At 31.2% G+C, this 19526-nt stretch overlaps 1 protein-coding gene across 1 annotated transcript in view; it reads left to right on the top strand.

Annotated features, from left to right (window-relative positions):
• The first annotated feature begins 1116 nt into the window (after positions 1 to 1116).
• The window catches only part of LOC145268242 (ragulator complex protein LAMTOR1-like), a 39241-nt gene continuing 20831 nt past the window's right edge, over positions 1117 to 19526 (top strand). The window contains exons 1-2 of the mRNA XM_080123568.1: positions 1117 to 1305; positions 18096 to 18181. Coding sequence (XP_079979694.1) covers positions 1267 to 1305; positions 18096 to 18181 — 125 coding nt within the window. The 5' untranslated portion in view covers positions 1117 to 1266. The remainder of the gene's footprint in view (positions 1306 to 18095; positions 18182 to 19526) is intronic.

Raw genomic sequence — 19526 nt, 5'->3', positions numbered from 1 at the left:
GACTATTGTCCCAATGACTACCGCCCCCTTATTGAGTGGCTTCTGGGCCTTGATAAGTCGATTCATTTGTAAAAAATAAATAAAATAAAATAAAAAGTACTTATTTAGGGAATAACACAAGTATACCTTCTGTTTATCTTTTATCCTCAGGCAAAAATACAAAAATGTTGTCAAAAACTTGTTTTGGCACTTCTGCAATTTAATATTCACAAACAAATGTAGAAACACATTCTTAACATGGCGGTGGGGTAGGGTGGGGGGCTTTTCCGTTGCGCGAAAATATAATAAATATCAAAGTATGAGATAAACAACAAAAAACTGGGTAGTTATGCAGTATGCACTTATGTTACTGTGCTATTTTTTTTTTAATCGTATTTTCAAGTTAAATTCTAGTTTTACGATATATATTTTTTACTACCTGCCCCAGCGTAGTATAAACACCCCATGTTAAAAACGGCTTTCGAGATTGAGGGGTGTTTATTCCGAAGGCCGTTCTTAGCATGGGAAGGGTGGGGGTGTTTATAATACGCTGGGGGGGGGGCACGTCGTAAAAATTTACCTATTTTCTTATTATTAAATTATTGAGTGAAATTACAGAATAGTTACAAAAATCCTCTCCTCCCCATGTTAAGATTGGCTTTCTAAATAATACTGTTAATATTTTAGCACGGTAACATAAGTGCATAAGGACCAAAAACTGACATCAATTTCAAGTTTTTATAATGAAGGCTTACTGATGCAATACAATTTGATTATTCATATTTGAATTTTACATTTTTCCGTATCATCATTTTTTTTTTTTTTTTGTTTAATACAAATGTCTGTTAACATTATTTCTTTTTAAGATTTTAACAAAATTAACAAAACAAATATAATATGGAGACATGATAAAATTATCATTTCAAAGTCCGATCATGTTCAATTTAATACGAAAATACACATTAAAAATTTATAAAAATTAGAATTACAATTTTTTTTTTTACTTTGTTATTTTACTAATATATTTAATAAAAGTTTTAAAATACATAAATATTAAATGAATATACAATATCTTTCGTTAAATATGAATATTAAAAAAAAAAAAGATAAAGTTATGTTGTTCTGCAAGTATACGAAACAGTGGACAATGTAATTTTGTCATGTGATACAAACTTCATTTCCTCCCGATACCATCCAGAAGCAATTCCTTCGTAGAATTAAAAAAAAAAGAAAAAAAAAAAAAGTTTTTTTTTTTAAGTTTTTAATTTTTATCCAGCGGTTAGAGAAATGGGGTGCTGCTATAGTAATGACCAAAATAATGACAAGGTTGGTATATATATTAATGCTATTAGTAAGTAATAATAATAATAGAACTGTCCGTATTTATTGTCGACATTAAAAAAATATATATACAGAACCTTCAGAAATGTAACTTGATGTTAATTTACCGAAAAAAAATAGTAGGCGGAGGTTAACAATCCTGCCACTTTTCAAAAATGTAAAAGATATTTTATTTTAAAACTTGGAAGAAAAAATAAGCTCTTGCTATGCATATTTTTAAATTTTTGTTTTGGAATTCATGTTTAACAAAACGAAAAATAAACAAGTTAATATAATATAAAAATTAACATATATGCTGTGCTGCTACAATTGACGATTGATTCTTTATTGTGCAACTTTATTTTATTTATTTATTTTTCTGTACGTATTATTTTTTTTTTTTATTATTAATTTGAATAGTTCAGAAGTAAAAATATTTATATTTTATCAACTCGCAGCCTATGACACTTTTTATCACGTAGACACTTTTCACTTGACACCGGCATCATAACTGTTCGCTGATTGGCTGTTTTCACCGGTGTCAATGCCCAAACAAAACCTTCCTATGTTTGAATCTTCTGTTAAAAAAAAAAATTGTTCCTTACTAACGTTAATGTTTTTATTTACTAAATCTTAATTCGCCTATTGTGATTCTTAGCAGTATTTAATTAAAGTGTTTTGGGTATTGGCGTCGCAAAATTCAGGACACATGATTTTTTTTTTTTTTTAATGATATAAGCTAAAAGGAAAAAAAATGCACCACCGTCTGAAATTAGTAAATTACCCGGTACTATTTTATCGATAAATTTTTTGATACTTCGTCAGAATACGGAACGTGCTGGAATAATTAACGTTATTATTTAGAAACCTATTGACCTATTCCCAACATGCATAAGGGGGGGGGCGTTTTGTAATTCTGTACTTTCAGCTAACAATTTAATATAAGATGCAAAAAAAAAAAAATTGAATTTCACTTAAAAATCCTGGATTTTTAAATTGTATTTCTTCGAAATGAAAGTAAAATTTCAATAATAATAATTAATAAAACTACTTCATCAAATTACGTAATTTTTAGAATATTTCATCTTCATCCCATGACTGATAGGTACATCATACAGACATTTCTGTATTTTCTTTAATTTTAAATGCTGCCATAAGCTCCAATCTGAATAAGCACCTAAATTGCCTTAGTATAGAAGGGTTCCCCTACATCAACTAACTTACATGTCAGAATAGATAACGCACTCGGATCTTAACCCGGAGGACAGATTTTTAAAATCTATTGATAAAATACCGCCCGATGATTGAGGGTTCGTATTAAATATTGTTAAAAAAATAAATAAAGATGGGACAGATGTTTTTGTGGGATGGAAAGATGCATTTTGAAAGGATATGCGTCTTCTTCCATTAGAAAAACTTATCAAAAGGGGGTTTATTAAATATGTACGACTAAAAATGATGTACGATCATTGTACGACTAATTGTCACTGGTGCTGATTAAAGTAACTTCGACGCAGACAATCGACTGGCTCCGTCAGCGTAAAATATCGTAGAACAATCTTGTAATAATACAACGAATTTACTCAGAAGTTTCGAGAGGTTATTTTTGGTAATGTCTTTTTAAGTCCAAACCTAAAAAGATATTTACAAGAGAAAACTCTCGATTTTTATTAAATATGCACTCTTACAGCGCAAAAAATATTAAAATAAACAATAACACTTTAGTCACAGTCGGGATAATTTTTGGCAAATTCTTAAAGACTGAAACTTATTTTTCAAGCAACTTTTTTAATCTTTGTAAAATAAATAAATAAATGCATAAGTAAATTATTATTGAAATAAAAACAAAACGAATTTAGTCAATCACAATTATTAGCCGAGAGTTTTTTTTGTTTTTTTTTTGCCAAATTAAATTTTACAAATGACATTTTTTTTAAATTCGAATTTCGTAACACTAGAAAATCGTGTTTTTTTTTTTTTTTTTTGTTTTTTGTTTTTTACAAGGTCGTCGCCACTTATCAAGGCCCGGAAGCCACTCGGGGATAAGGTTATTGCGTGTACAGTACGTTAGTGTTGAGATTTGATAAAGTGTCTTAAGGGGGCGGTTCATCAGAATTGTGTTTATGTTGGACCTGAAGACATCCAGTTTGTAGTCAGGTGGGAAGCAGGCAGACGGAACAGAGTTCCACAGATGTGCAGTGCACTGCACTTCTAAGAAAGAAGTACTTGTACAGTTTAGTGAAGACATTAAAAAATGAAAATATCGAAAGAAGTTTAAATTGTACGTATCCGTTATGGAATGTAGTTATCTGAAAAAAAATTTCACTTAATTTCATCAAGTAGTTTTTTTTACAGCGAAAAACAATTTATGATACCGAGCAAAAAGGTTTGATTTTTTTTTTTTTTTTTTAGGAAGAAAAGCTAGTATTAAAGATGGGGAGGGAGTGTCGACGCTTTAACTGGAGTTATCTTTTTTCTTCAAAATCTTTGGATTCGGCATTAAATAACCTGAAAAGGGTTGATATGCCGTAAAACAAAAACAACCAAACCAAACCCAGTACCTGATCAGAGTAAAGGTTGTTTTAGAGCAAATTAGCAGCAGGAGCAAATAATCGTACAATTTAGTCGTACAATTGTAGGACACCCCCTTATGCCACAGCCACCGAGATATAGAAGGCCTGTTAACTGAAAAAATGCCTGCAGGCAATGTAGGTAGGACTTGTCCAACTGTTACTGTTGATACTATATGAAGACATGTTAAAAAAGAAAGGAACCCAATTTGATTTGATTAATAATGAAACTGAACTTTATTCAATACTAGCAAGGGGTACTCGGCGTTGCCCAGGTGTTTTTCGGGGTATGTGAAAAAAACCCGAAGCGTTGACGACGCGCAGTTGGAAAATAGTAAAGTGTTTTTAAAAAAACAGGTGCGCGTTTTTGATTGACGTGACAGCGATAGGTATTCAGCAGTTATTTTGTGCGGGACAGTTTTGAATAAATGGGTTTGTTTGTTTTTAAAAACCCGCTCCCTCGTCTCGAAATGAAAGCTACAGTCTGATATGGCGAAGTCGACATTGACCAAACTGGCCTGTGATTAGAGTCGAGGTTCGCTTTTTTTATACCGAAAAGCGAATGTAACGCGTGCCGATGCAGCAAATGTGGAATAATTAACGTTTGAAAGTCAATAAAATAAAATAGAGAGGCGAGCTCCGTGGATAATTCGTAGATATTACAATTTATAGATGATATAAAAAGTTTTAAAAAGTTGTGAAGCGAGCAAGCGCTTGTTTGAAAGAAGCCTTTCGTGGACATCGAGGAAAAGCGAACATACATTCATACATACATACATACATTTTCACTTTTATATTTATAGATAAAATATAAATATAATCTATGTAAAATTATGTAATTTTAAAGCAGTATGCAATCTAATACTGATAAAACTAAATTATGAATTTAGGGAACAAACAATTAAAGAAACATAAAACACAAACAATTCTTGGCTTTCAGGACAAGATAACAGTGTAGTAGTATATGTTCTGATGCTACAATTCACCTTTTCTGTCTTCGGCCGGTGGAGGAGAAATCCTTCATGACAAGGACAATTTTTATTTTTGTTCTTATCCAGAGTGCCCCTTATTGGGGAGCTGGATTTTCCCCATAAGATTATATGTTGAAATATTTGAATAACTATTACTTTTAATACAGAAATTATATTTAAAATTTTGTGTTTTCAGTTCTTCTCTGTTCATGTTTTCCCATCAAAATGTGTAGCATATTTTCATCAGTTACATTGTTAGGCATCCTATACTCCGCTATAGTCTTCATCTTCATATCAGTGCAGAATTACAGAAATGAAGTTCAAATCATATCATAGTGCAGAATACATGAATACGAAAATGAAGTTCACATAACTACTAAAAAGACGATAATACCATAACGTGAACATTGGTTAAAAACTAAGAAAATATAGTAAGCATGTACGATATTTAATTAGAGTGGTGGTGAATTTGGGAGGGAACATTATTATTTCACTCGTTTCATAGGCCATCATCAGTGATCGCTCACTGGCAGTAACCTGTGGTATTCATTGGAGACCAAGTGATAACAAGTCCCCCCATATTTCCAGTGTTCTCCACCTCTTGACCACTTGTGCAGATGATTGCATCTTATCGCAACAGCTGTTTGCCATTGTCTTCTCGTTGGCATCAGCTATTAGTGTTTCCTGGGGTTTGGGTGACAAAATGCCTCCCTAAGGTATAAGATTTGAACTGCACACTTCCAGTGAAGGTTTGGTTAGTACTCTCCCACCTCAGACTTAACATCCTTCCTGACCCTTCACAACTAGTTGGTGTGGCATCAGTCGATGTCCTCTACACTTTTTTTTTTTTTTTTTTTTTTTTTTTTCCACTTCATGGGGAACATGGACCCTGCGTGAACGTGTTTTAATGTAATGGTTGCTCCCTGAGGTTTTCTTTCACTTTTTTTGTATATATCTCGTACACTTTTTTTGTAATCGAGTATGTATTTTATTTTTCTAATTAAATTTGATTCATACTTTTATTTCATGCTTGTTTTTACTTTATTTTAATTTATTTTTATTATATTTCCCACACTAAATATTTTTATTTTTTTTTACATTTATTTTTTCATACGTATTCAAATAATGCTTTTGGCTTTTTTTTTTTGCCCCAAGTAGTACCTTCAAAAAAGTTTTTGTGATTAAATAAACCAATGAAAACCTTTTCCATATGTGCTTTTTAGGGAGCAACCATTAAATTACAACCTGTTTACGCAGGGTCCACGTTCCTCATGAAGTACCTTTTTTTCTTCTTATTGTTATTGTAATAATAATAATAATAATAATAATGGTACTTGTGCAGTGTATGCGCCATGCTATCTTTGAGATAGGATTTTCAAGTTAAATTTTATGGTATCTTTTTTTTTTTTTTTCATTAAATTGTTAGGTGTAAGTGCAGAATAGTTTAAGAATGGCTTTCTAAATGTTATTTCAGCATGGTACATACTCAGCACAAATACCAAACAATATTTATTTACAAGATAAACAAGAAAATAAGTTAACTAAAATGTAACTAAAAGTATTCTTTATTTTTAGTTCATATCAAAACTTTAATTAAAACTGATTAGTTAATAAATTTTTTAGATGAATTTGTGTTCGTATGTCTCGGGATAGAATAGAGAATTTTCTATTTCATTTCCCATTTCAGTCATGTAAATTATTTACAGATAAAATGTTATAAAACAAACAAACAAAAACTTTTAAGTTTTAAATATATTTCAAAGAAATAAATTACGCCTGGTACTAAAATATTTAATTCATCGATCGTTTTAGTTAAAAAACAAAAAAGCAACAACAAAAACAAAACAAAAAAACTGTTGTGAAAAATGCTTCTAACTTTAAAATATTTGGAAATACTCGATGAAAAGTTTTATTTATTATTAAAAGAACGGACTCAAAAATATTCTCATATAAAAATTGTTTGTTTTGCAGTTTAAAAAAATAAATATAATGAAATATTTGATTTCTTTCAATAGGAATAAAAGTTCAAAAACAAGTTCACTTACTGTTATATTTTGTTAGATTAAAATTGTCCCAATTGTGCAATTATAATAATTATCCAAATGGAGAATTGTTTTTTTCTCTTTAGGGGAATAAAAGACATGCACACTTGAACTACCTTCACAAAATTACCACAGCCACAATCTAAGGCAATGAAAAATATTTTTTATGGTCACGTGGTTGAACACCGGAAACTTTAGGCACCTTTACCTACATGTTGATCTGGTAATGATGTCACGCTGTCATGGTTACTAGCTACTCTCTCTGTAGCCGTGCTTATGTATGATCAAAATCTGGCACAACTAAATTGTCCGATTCGGCTGATTCAAGCAACTTTATCCATTGTTTCTATATGACAAACAGCAGGAGCAGTCTGCCGTACATATCTAATAAAACCAATCAAAAAGTTATAGCGTTTTTATAAAAAATCTATTGATAAAATGGTGCTTATGCATCTGTTACTATCTTATTTTTTTAATAGTATTTTCAAGTTAAATTCACTTTTTACAATATTTTTATGTATTAAAATACAGAATAGCTACAAAGCATCTCCCCTCCCCATATTAAGAATTGTTTTCTAAATAATAATCATTTTGGCGCGGTAGCATAGATGCACAACTATTGATAAAATAGTGCCCGGATAATTTCAGGTGGAGGTACTTTTTTTTTTCTTTTAGGTTACATCCTCTAAAAAAACATCTGTGTTAATGTATATAGATTAGACCCGGATATAAGAGAAACCTAGATATGAGACATTTTTTCTGGTCCAGTTCTTCCCAATATGAGAGTCCGTGTTCAGTTACGGTGTGATGTCGTAAATCAGTCAGTGAGTTAGAGAGAGAGTAGAAGTTCAATGACTTAATCTTGACTAGTCTAGAGACAGTGTGTGTCCAGTCTGTGTCTGTAGGAGACACCACCTTATGATTTTGCTTTATGTGTCTAAAGGTAGCGTCGCCCGCTTTTTTGCCAACTTTGATTGTTGTTGCATTTATCTGGACAGCACTTTCACTTTACTCACTGTTCTGCTGAGTCAGTAATTTGTTAATTTGGCCACTGAAAAACCCTTTGCTTGCAATCATTGCAATTAGTGATGTCGGAATCTCCATGGAAAGTTCAGAACAGTTGAAGCTCATTGACGATGTCAAAGTGAAGAAACTCAAACTGGTTGCTGCAGCTAAAAAGTACGGAATCAGTTATTAAACAGAAGCAAAAATTCTCAAGAAAGAAGATGATCTCAGATCTTGCATGCAAATGAACGGAAACACTAATCGCAAATGAAAGTGCCAATCCATTCACAAAGATGTTCACGAAACACACAATGATTTATGCAAGCATGTGCTCATGGAGCTACCGTCACCGATCACATCATTAGGCAGAAAGCTTCACAGCTGGCCATAAATTTAGAAATTAATTTTGAACGGAGCAATAGCTGGCTTATGCTCTGGAAGCAGGCCAATAACGTTTTGTTCAAAAAATTTCATGGCAAATCAACGTCAGCAGATCATGGTTCTGCCAAACGTTTTGCCGCATCTTTTTCATGGATATGATCCAAAAGATGTTTGGAACTGTGTGAAACGGGACTTTTCTACAAAGCCATGCTGTCTGGATCTTTGCGATTTGCCGGCGATGAACAGTCAAATGGGATAAAAGTTCCCAAAGATAGACTCAGGATGCTTCAGTTCACAAACATGGACTGAAGTGAAAAGCAAGCTGTAGTTGTTGGTAAGTTGGCAAAACCATACTGCTTTAAAAATGTCTAAACTCTTCTGTTTTCTTACTTCGCTAATCGTAAAGCCTGAATGACTGTCAGCTGTTTACTGACGTTATGAAAATGCTTAATCGAAAAATGATTGCTCAAAATTGAAAGATTATTCTGTTTTTGGACAATGCAACTTGTTATAACTTACTGGCGGCTACAAATCTGTTAAATTGTTGCTTATGCCATCAGACCTCATTCGTTCATTTAAAGAACTTGTTGAGAACTTGTTCAAATGCAAATTGCAGCGATCGATGCTACACCGCCAGTGTCACTGTCCAAAGTGGCCAAGCAGATCACTGTTTTGAAGGCCATGTGCATAATGAAACAAACACTTTTTATGGTCAAATTGTCAACAATTCAAAATTGTTTTAAAAAGGCCGACTTTGTCATTGAATCATAGGCTGAAGTGGAAGAAATACTCAACAAAAATGATCAAGTTTCTCCACCAATCAGGCATGGAGCAAACAGATTTTGATGAATTTAGCAGCTTTGATGACATTACGCAATGTTATGGATAACTGACTGGCATGGACATCACACGTTATAAGATTAGCAATACTCATGGACAATAAAACACTTTGGATAATCAGATTTCAAGGGGCTTCTGCTAAAATAGTAATATTTTTAAAACCAAAGTACTTTAAGTCTTCAAAATACCAATTTGTTAGGGAATGAATATACTTTCAAATAAATTAATAACTAATAACGTATGTTTTTTAGAGTTTTAAGCAAATAAAGTTATAAAAATGTGAACATCATAAAACATTTTCGGTAAGATTTTGTAATGTACCGCGTTTGTATTAAGAATTTTTTCATATTTGGAAACTAGCCAGAAGAGATGTCACTTTTAATAGTTTTGAGTGTTTGAAATACATTTGACAACTCATTTTTTTTTTTTTTTTGTGTTAAAAAAAAAAAAAAAAAGATTTCAGCATGATGAGTATGAAAAATTTTCTTTGGACACCCACTGTTAAATAAAACAATCTTTTTACTATGTTTATCTGTTAAAAGAATAATTGTACACTGTTTTCTCTCATGGTAAGTATCCATTTAAAAAAATATCTGGAAAAAAAATTGTTTTGAGTTTGAATGTAGACTGTAGTATTAGTAATAGCATCATCAGCAGCAGCGATGCATGGCTGTAAACAGACTTTTTTATTATTATTATTATTATTATTGATTTTTATTCCAGAACAAATTTTTTTTTAAATTGAAAATCTGATTATAAAAAAAATTTCTTACATGTTTAGTTAGAGCTATTTTGTTATGAACCACATAAATATTTAAAAAATTTGGATAGTGGTGAAATTTTTTAAATATTGTGTTTTGCTTTGAACAACCAAATATGCACACTGGAAATATGATTTTTTTTTTTTTTTTTTTTTTTTTTTTTGTTCACATATACAAGCGGTACAGCCCTTCTATATTTTTTTTTAATTTTCATCTTTTTAAAAATGTTTTCAGTGGATTATCATCAAATAGAAACTAAATTATCCGACTACCAAAGAAGAAAAAAAATGCAAAATCAATATTTAAATATTTGTAGGAGGTGCTCAGTTAATAAATGAAAATGGTAGAAAAAGACGTGAAATGTAATTAAAAATAAAAATAAAATTCATTCAAAATTTGTGAACAATTTGTCAGCTTTAGCAAAATAATTTTTTTTTTTAAATATTTAAATAGGTGGGACAAAAATGCTCAATACTGTTCCAAACATTACATTTTCTGTTAAAGTGACATCACTTGTTTTAAATAACAACTTAATCCTATGTCTAACCCTAGGTATGAGTGGCAAGCCTTAGCCCTAGCAATAACACTAAGTCCGAGTGGCAGAGCTCCCCACCAAACAAAATTCCTCTTCCATATAAGTGTAAAAAAGAAGACCTTTCCTTAAAGAAAAGTGCATATGATTAATCTCCCATAAATTGGTCAACTGTCCTAAAACGCTAGAATGATCTCAAAATGGTGAATTATTTTACATTAAATTTATGTGAAACCAATCCCTACTCTAAATTCTAAAATTGTTTTTGTTTTGTTTCTATCAAGTCTTCAGGATGTTCATACATAATTTCCCTTAGCCCTATCATTAACCCAGTCAGAGTGGCAACCTCCCCACCTTCTCATAATTGCACAAAGACTCTCTTAAAACCACACATAATCACCTTTTAGAAAAGATGCCCAAGATTTATCTACAATAGAAAAATAATAGGGTTAACTGCCTTAAAATGTTAGAATGATTCAAAATAGAAAATCATTTTACATTAAATTCTAAAATAATTTTTGTCTATTTTTCATTAAAGTTTTTCAAGGCATTCACATGTAATCTATAATATCAATCTCACCTGTTTGTTTAAATGTATGTTTGTATGTCTGCCTAAAACTTTCGCCAGAGGCAACGGATTTTCATGAGATCGGTATCGTTTTGAAGCTCAACCCAATGGCAAATATCGAAAAATTGGCTAAAAACATTAATTCGATCACCTTCAACTGGGCAATTTTCTACAAGTAGAGGTTGCTTTTTTCGACGATATTTTCGAAAGTCATTCCCTCTTTTCGACTGACTAGGCTTAATTTAAACATGTATCACTTCTGGTTTGTCGATGGGTGCAATAGCAAAGATGTCACGTTTTTTTTCCTCATTCGTGGTACGGGTTCGAGCTGCCTGCCTGCCTACTACCACTTTTTTTTTTTTTTTTTTTTTTTGCTTAACACACACCTTCAAACACCCGGGCAATACTGGGCATCCAGGCTAGTCGTCTTTAAAGGTAAAATCACATATTTTGGAGAGATGGCCAGATGGGGAGAGGTAACAGAAGGTATTAATCTACAATAATACCAAAGAAATATTGCAATATATTCATTTTTAAACAGTCCTAGATTTAGATTTCAGTTTTTTTGTGCATGAAATGCATTACAATTCAGTTTTTGAGTTCTAACTTTTCTTTTCTTTTAATGGATACATGGCATTTTTATGGTATTGCAGCATATGTGCATTTATTGCAGATTTGGAAACCATTAATTTCTGGAGATTTTCAGTAGCATATTCTGATTCCTTGTACAAAAATACACCTATATGGCAAATTTCATTGCTTAATCTTGTGTTTTAACAGAAGTATAACGTTTTTACTGAAAAAGTAGTGTAAAAAACGTGACGAAAAAAATGTCTTAAAGAGAGAAACTATTTAAACATGCAAGGCACAAAAGTAGTCATAACTTCCTTAATTTTAATCGGATTAAGAAATTTTTTTTTTAATTCTTTCTTAGCTTATCAAACTCTTTCTATGTATGCCATTATTGAAACATTTTAGGCCATTTCAATTTTTTTATGTGTTATTGCTAATAAAATCGGATGATCAAGATTTTGACGAAGATGATGATGGTGGTGAAGACGTAAGTTCTGGAGTTTCTGAAAGTGACAAACCAGTGCCAAATTCTCTGGCTGCATTGAATGTGCTTGAAACTCTTGAAATACTTTGAAGCAAAAAAAAACAAAAAAACTCTTGAAATACTTTGAAGCAAAAAGCAATAATCCTGATGACGCGTTGAAAACGATTTACGGACTGTATGAAAGTGTTTATGATGTTAACAAAGAAATTTACGTACAATCAAAAATGACTTTTTTAAGAAAAAGTCATTTTGGACTGAATTATTTGTGAAAACTGATTGAAAATGTATTTTTGTCTGTGTTTTTTATGTTTACAACTTAAATAAATTAAGTGTTCTGCATGTAAAGTGTTTCCATACTTACCTAAACTAAACTAGCCCAAAAGCCCTTTCCCCTGTTCCGACAACTCTCTTATATCCGAGTTACACTGTATATTAAAAAATATGAAAATTCATTGAGTAGAACAACTGCTATTAATCTATTGTGTTTTTAGTAAAATAAAAAATAGTTTATCACTATGGGTTAAAATAAAATGTCACCATTAAACTGGTGAAAAGGGAGATAAGTATATCCTTTGTATACGCAATTTTCAAGGTGTTCACTTCTACGAAAAATGCTGTTTTGCCCAATATTCCATAAAAATTATGGTACTTGTACAGTTTAATCAGGACTTAAAAATTAAAATATTGAAAAAAAGTTATATTGTACGTATCGTTACGGAATAAAGTTTCCATACAAAAAAAATCACTTAATAAGTAGCTCTTTTTTTTTTCTTTTTTTTTTTTTTTTTTTTTTACATAGGAAAATCAAACTTTAATGAGATTGATCGTGTTGCAGCCATCTTGTTTTTCGTGGCTGAGGAGGGAGGAACCAGGGGAGATAACTCCAATGATCGCTTTAAGTTTGTCAAAATTTAACAAGGTTATTTTGAAACATGAGCAAAAAAAGTCCCTCTTACAATTTAAGTAAACCAAAATACGAGGAAAATACTGGGACATATTTGGGGCTACACCGCCTGTAAGAATAAGAATATCATTTGATTGGCTATTGAAATTGACGTAATTATTGCAAAATAATTATTTTTTAAATTTATTGTTAAAGAATTTAATTATTGTTTAGTTATTAATTAATAATTACAAAAAATATAATTATGTTCAATCTACATTTGTTGGAAGTGTGGCAGAAAGAGAAAAGGAGTAAGGTATTTCCTCATTATTATGTATCTGAGAACATCATTTGTAATTATGTTTTTTTGTTTGTGTATTTAATAAAAATCATTTAATAAAAAATTTCTGTATTTGATAAAAATCATTCAATAAAAAATTTCTGTATTTGATAAAAATCATTCAATAAAAAATTTCTGTATTTAATAAAAATCAGTTAATAAAATATATTTTGTTTTCTAATATTGTTTTAATTTAATTTTATGTCAATTTCAATATTGCTTCATTTTAATTAAAAAAAATTTTTTTTTACAATTATGTTATTTTGAATAGCCAATCAAATGACATTCTTACAGACGGTGTACTCTTAAATATGTCCCCCGTATATTCCTCATATTTTGATTTACTTAAACTGCAAGAGGGCCAGGAAAAACACCTAAATAAAAATTTTAGTTTTTTCACTTATTTTACAGTGTTTCTCTGTCCTTTTTTTTAATCCCTTTTTTGTTTTGTCATTTGCTAATCACTTTTTTCGTTTAAAGGAACCCCCTCCTTGTCTCCGGAAATATGCAAATGGCAATAACATGATCGATCTTATTAAAATTTGATTTTTCGCTGTAACAAAAAAAAACTACTTGATAAAATTAAGTAATTTTTTTCATGAAAACTTCATTCCATAATGAGTACATACAATATAACTTTTTTTTCAATATTTTCAATTTTTAATGCCTTGATTAAACTGTGCAAGTATCAAAATTACTTTCAACTATAAATAATTTTCTACTCAATGAATTTTAGTAATTTTTAGATATATTACTATTTTCAACATGGCAATGAAGTACTGTTGTGTTTGCTTAAAACGGCATATTTAAAAAGATTGATCTGTCAACTCTATCTTAATAAGCACCTAAATTGCTAATCACATATTAGGTCATCACAAACATAAATTGGGTCATCTTGTATATAATAAGAGGCGCAGTTTTTCCCCTCTGAACCAAAATACTGTAGTTTTACAACAGATTGCACATAAAAATTTATATTTACGCTATTAGGCATTACCTTATTTAACTGTAAGACACCATTTCATAGACATTATTTTGTGATATTAAAACATTACATTTATTCCTAGGAGCGCCATCTTCATCACTGTCCTAACCTACAGTAGTAGTAGTTCAAATTTTTCCCCCTCTTCGATCAAGTCCTCTTACGACCCCATTCTACACTGAGTGCATTCATACTTTTTCCTACTTTCCTGGGTTTAGCCGTCATTAGCTGACTTAGTCATTTCTTACACATCGCATACTCTTAATGCTTTACCACTACTCAAATAATTATTTCTCCCTCCTACCATTCCTCAAAATCTCATTGGTTGACATCTACATATTCGGACATTCCGGATTAACTGAATCATCAGTCAAAAAATAACGCTACAGAGATTGACGCAAACATGGCTTTCCTGAGTAGAATCATTGCATATTAAATACCCTGATTATAAACTTTGTAATCTCGAAAAAAAAAAAAATGATTCGCACTACATTTATAATAAATACCATCCTTATCACTACGAAATATATTACTTGTTTTTTATTACTTGTTTTATTGCTAAATATATTACTTGTTTTTTTTTTTAACAAACAGAAATTGGAGTTTCATTTTTTAATTGTTGTTTACATTTATTTCATTTACAGTGACAAATAATTATTAATTATATTTTATTTTAGTAATAAAGATAATGAGACAGTAATTTGTTTGTACTAAACAGTTATTAGGGACGCTTGAGAAAAACATTTTGTCTCATTTTTGTTTTCGCGTTTCCAATTCGATTTTTTTTTTTTTTTAATTTCACATGTTTACATTATAACTGCTTCACAATCTATAATTTGCTAAAATTAAATCACGTTATTATTTCACATGTTAAGATGTGGTTAACAATTAATTTAAATTAACCTTTTTATTTTATTAATAAAGATACCGCAATAGTATTTCTAGGGACGCACGGGATAATATTTCGTTTCATTTGGTTTTCGGGTTTCCGATTCGATTTATGTTTCCATGTTTGTTTATATACACAAACTATAAATGGATAAAATTACATCATGATATTATTACACATGTGAGGATGTCATTAATTTTAATCTCACTTGATCACGTTATTTTGCAAAAAAAAGAAAGAAAGGTGAGGAAGTAAATATGAGAATTCTAACAGGCATTAATAATCGATTTGATGTGCACCAACCCCCCAAAACAAAAGTGGGTACTCCTTTTATATTTATACTTGGTAACAAACAGATGACTACAGGATTCAATAGTTTTTTGTCACCATAACTCCAGTCTTGCCAGCTAAAATGCTTTACCCTGAACTGAACCATACCCTGAAAAATACCCTGAACCTTCCAGCAAATTTTGTGACAACCCTACCCCCAGGCACAAAATCGGGTGTCTATTCTGAAAGCCATTTTTAACATGAGGTTTGGGGTTGGCAAATGACAAAAACAACAGCCATATTTTAAATTTTTATGCGGGGAGGTGCATTTTACCACTGGGCAGTGCCGGTTAACAGGTTCTGTTAGTTTTATAATATAAACAAAATGATAAAGTGGTTAACAAATAAATGCTCTTATTGTTTTGACTAATTTTGTATCTATATTTCCTTTAAAATAATTTAAATTTTCAACTATTAACAAATTTTGCTACTTATACAGAGAAAGTACAGTTCTGAAATTATATAGAAACCCATTCTTAGCATAGGGAGGGCGTTTTTGTAACTATTCTGTAATTTCACCTAACAATTTAATAAATGCAAGATACTATCAAACTTGAATTTAACTTGAAAATACTGTTAAAAAATAGCACAGTACCTCCTAAGTACTCAGAATTTTAAAAAGCGGACTTGTTTACAGCAAAGACATGTTTTGTTTTTTGATTTTTTTTTCACATTCTTTTCCTCCTTCACGATACAGATTTGAGCCTGCCTGCCCACAACATTATTTATTTATTGTTTTTTTGTTGCTCAACACACTCCTCCAAACACCTGGGAAACGCCGGGCATCCATGCTAGTGTTTTTTAAAGGGAGACAACTCAATTCGGAAAATCACTAAAAATCGTTAATGATTTTCTATGTGAAAAAAAGCAAAAAAACTACTTGATCATAATTGACGTGATTTGGGGAATATGACTTCGTTTTGTGATAGTTACATATATTGTAAAGATTTTTTTGCAATTTAGTTTTTGTTTAAATGTGTTATATTCTAAATAAGCACCTTACTTTCTTAAGTAGTTTCTAATATTTCGTTGCATTTTCTTGTTGCATCGTCAGTTAAGGGCAAATAAACAAAATATTATTGTATAGACGACAAACATGAAGTTGTTTCATAATTATTATATAATATGAAGATAATTTGATATTTAGTTACTTACACAGAATACAGACTGTTCTGAAATAGTAACGTTATTTAGAAAGCCATTCTTAACATGTGGGAGGGGGTGTTTTGTAACTATTTTGCACTTTCACTTAAAAATTCGATAAACAAAAGATATAAAAATTGATTTAATTTGAAAATCCTATTTTACAAAATAGCATAATCTTTATTCTGCAAACTTATCAAACTTTAATCTTTTATTTTGTTTTTTAAAAGAATGAAACGAGTAATAGTGATACTTATTATTTCAAGTTTTTTTTTTCTCTGGTATATTTTGTAATATTTTATAATCCGCATAAATTATTTCATCAGGTCGCAAAATACACTTAAATATATTTTAATTCATGAAGTATTATTACAAAGTCAATTCTCTATTAAACAATATAGTGGCTCTAATATATAGTGCTGATTTCAAAAGTTTACAAAAAAACAACCTTGGTGCCATCAGCTAGAATTGAAACCAAAATATTTAGCATTTCAGCCACATTCTCTATCAGTGCAGCTATTGAAAAATAGTTAAAGGTTTAATATTAAAATACTTAAAGAAATGAATTTGGGCATGCACAGAAAGTAATAAAAATATGTCGGCAAGTTGAAATCAACATTTTGCATTTCAAGTTGTGATATATTTCTGTACATGTTATTCTTTCATCCAAACAAATTTCACTCATTATAAACCATCCTTGGTGTATGATCACTATTTCCTGTTGATTTCAGTGTTATGTGATCAGTAGTTAAAGAGTTTATTGGTTGAATATTTATGCACACATACATACATACATACATACATTAACACACACACACACACACACACACACAAATGTGCCATTTTATTTAACCATAAATTGGTGCTTCTACAGAATTTGAACCAAACCAAACACTTTGCTGGACTAGACCTAAAACTTGGGTTAGGTTAGTTAGCATTAAAAAAAAAAATAGTTTGGTTCCAATTCTGTAGAAGTATCACCACTTAGTGTGTGAGGGGGGGGGGCTACGGAATATAAATTCTATACATTTTAGGTCTATTAGATGTGGTTTTATTAGGTGTACTTTGCTACAAATTGACCATTAAATTAGTACTATCCACTAAATCGCCTTCAGAGGTATAATTTTATTGCAAACTAAAGATAAGGTTTTTTGTTTTACAACAGGAAGGAGGGGGGTAGAACCTTGCTCTTGCCATCTGTCACTCATTCTCTCTTTCTTTTGCCATCTGTCACTCACTTTCTCTCTCCCTCTCTTTCTCCTGTTCCCATCTCTGTTAAGTTAAAAACTGGAATAATTAATTAGAACAAAAACAGTAATACCATTTAATCTGTATCTTTCCTTTTTTTATATTCAACTAGCTTTGCAAACTTACCATTTTCCTTATTTGCACAATCTAACCTTAGTTCAATCCATGGTATTTTGTTTCTAGTTACTTATATGCATTTTAATGGTTTCTATTTTACAAACAAATTTAAAGACTCTTTTACTTTCCAATTAAAGGGTGATGATTCTACAGATGCAGCTGCCAGGCAGCCTCTTCTTCAAAATTCTGGCCATGATGACAGTCCCGGCATGAACACTGGAAGGTACGTAGTTATGTCATTCATTATTCATACTTGTTGCAAAAAGTGGGGCTATTTAGTGTACTTTAACCTTTACACAGACTGAATGTTCATGAAAGAGATAAGACTTTTCGACTACATTTAGTACCTCTTTGGCTAGTGTATCGAACAAGTAATTAATATGAATTGCTTAGAATTACGGGTTTATAATGACTGTCTCAAGCACGAATGTATGAAACGTGGCCTATATCCTCATGCATCTGATCATGCATCTGATCGTTTACCAAGGAGTATAATGGTGTTTCTGCACCATGGGGATATTTCTGGAAGGGCTGTTATCTCCTCACACAACATATCGCTATTTTAGGGATAAGACCCACTGTAACTCATTTGTGGGTTGGAGTGGGCAGGGGTCATGCCATCTCTTGAAAATAATCTTTTCATCCTCGTACGGCTCTACCAGCTCCATGGTAGGAAATGCTGAGCACATCTTCTTTTAAATAAAGTGTTGATCCATTCTGTAGGCTTGGCAGGTTTTGGGTGTCATTAATTCTCTCCAAAGAATTAATTATCTGGGTTGTGACAGTCATGCTGAAGTTGAACATTTTTATAAAAGGAGCAAACAAGATATCTTTTATATATAAAAAAATATTTATTTTTACATCTGTTTCTGAAGAAACATAACTCCAAAGTCAGCAGAGCTCGGCCTTGCATAACTCACCACAAACAAAATCGAAATTTTAACTGCCAATCTTCTCTCTAGTGGTGACAAAAATAGAAAAGAGAAAAACATGAATACATATCAAAAAGAAAGAACAGAAGTTATAGTCACTGAAATTCTTAATTCAACATATCCCAGGTGACAGTTGATTTAATCTTTTAACCCAGCAGCTGTCAACCTTAGTTGTTTAGTTACGCAGCTGGCAACTCATATTGTAACAATCCCAGATTTGATGTTGGCTGAAGCAATGCTTTGATACACCTTCTCTATTTTAAGTGCCTCTCTGCAAGAACCATAAGTCTGGCATGAGGCTTTTAATTGTGCACCAGCTTAATGGGTTTTTCAAGCCTTTCTCACACATTGATATGCTCGGTGCATTGTTGATGATCTGAATGAGCAACAAACTCCTGCATTCTATTATCAATCATCTGTTTTCTCTCTGATGCTGCTATTGATTAAGGAAGCATAGATCGATCACAGCTCAGAATGTAAATATGAGATGGGAAGAGGTGGAGAAAATCACTATAAGAGAGAAAAGAATTACTTTAAAAAAAAATTTGCAGTGCCAGAAGAAACTTTATTACTCCTGTTAGACAATACATGGCACAATCACGTTGACACAACGGTTCTCATTAGCTCATTGAATTC

Source organism: Euprymna scolopes, chromosome 43 (genome assembly GCF_053919585.1).
Source record: "Euprymna scolopes isolate OS-2025 chromosome 43, ASM5391958v1, whole genome shotgun sequence".
NCBI classification, from domain to species: Eukaryota; Metazoa; Mollusca; class Cephalopoda; order Sepiida; family Sepiolidae; genus Euprymna; species Euprymna scolopes.
Note: the sequence above shows the minus strand (reverse complement) of the source record. Positions and strands in the feature narration are given on the sequence as shown.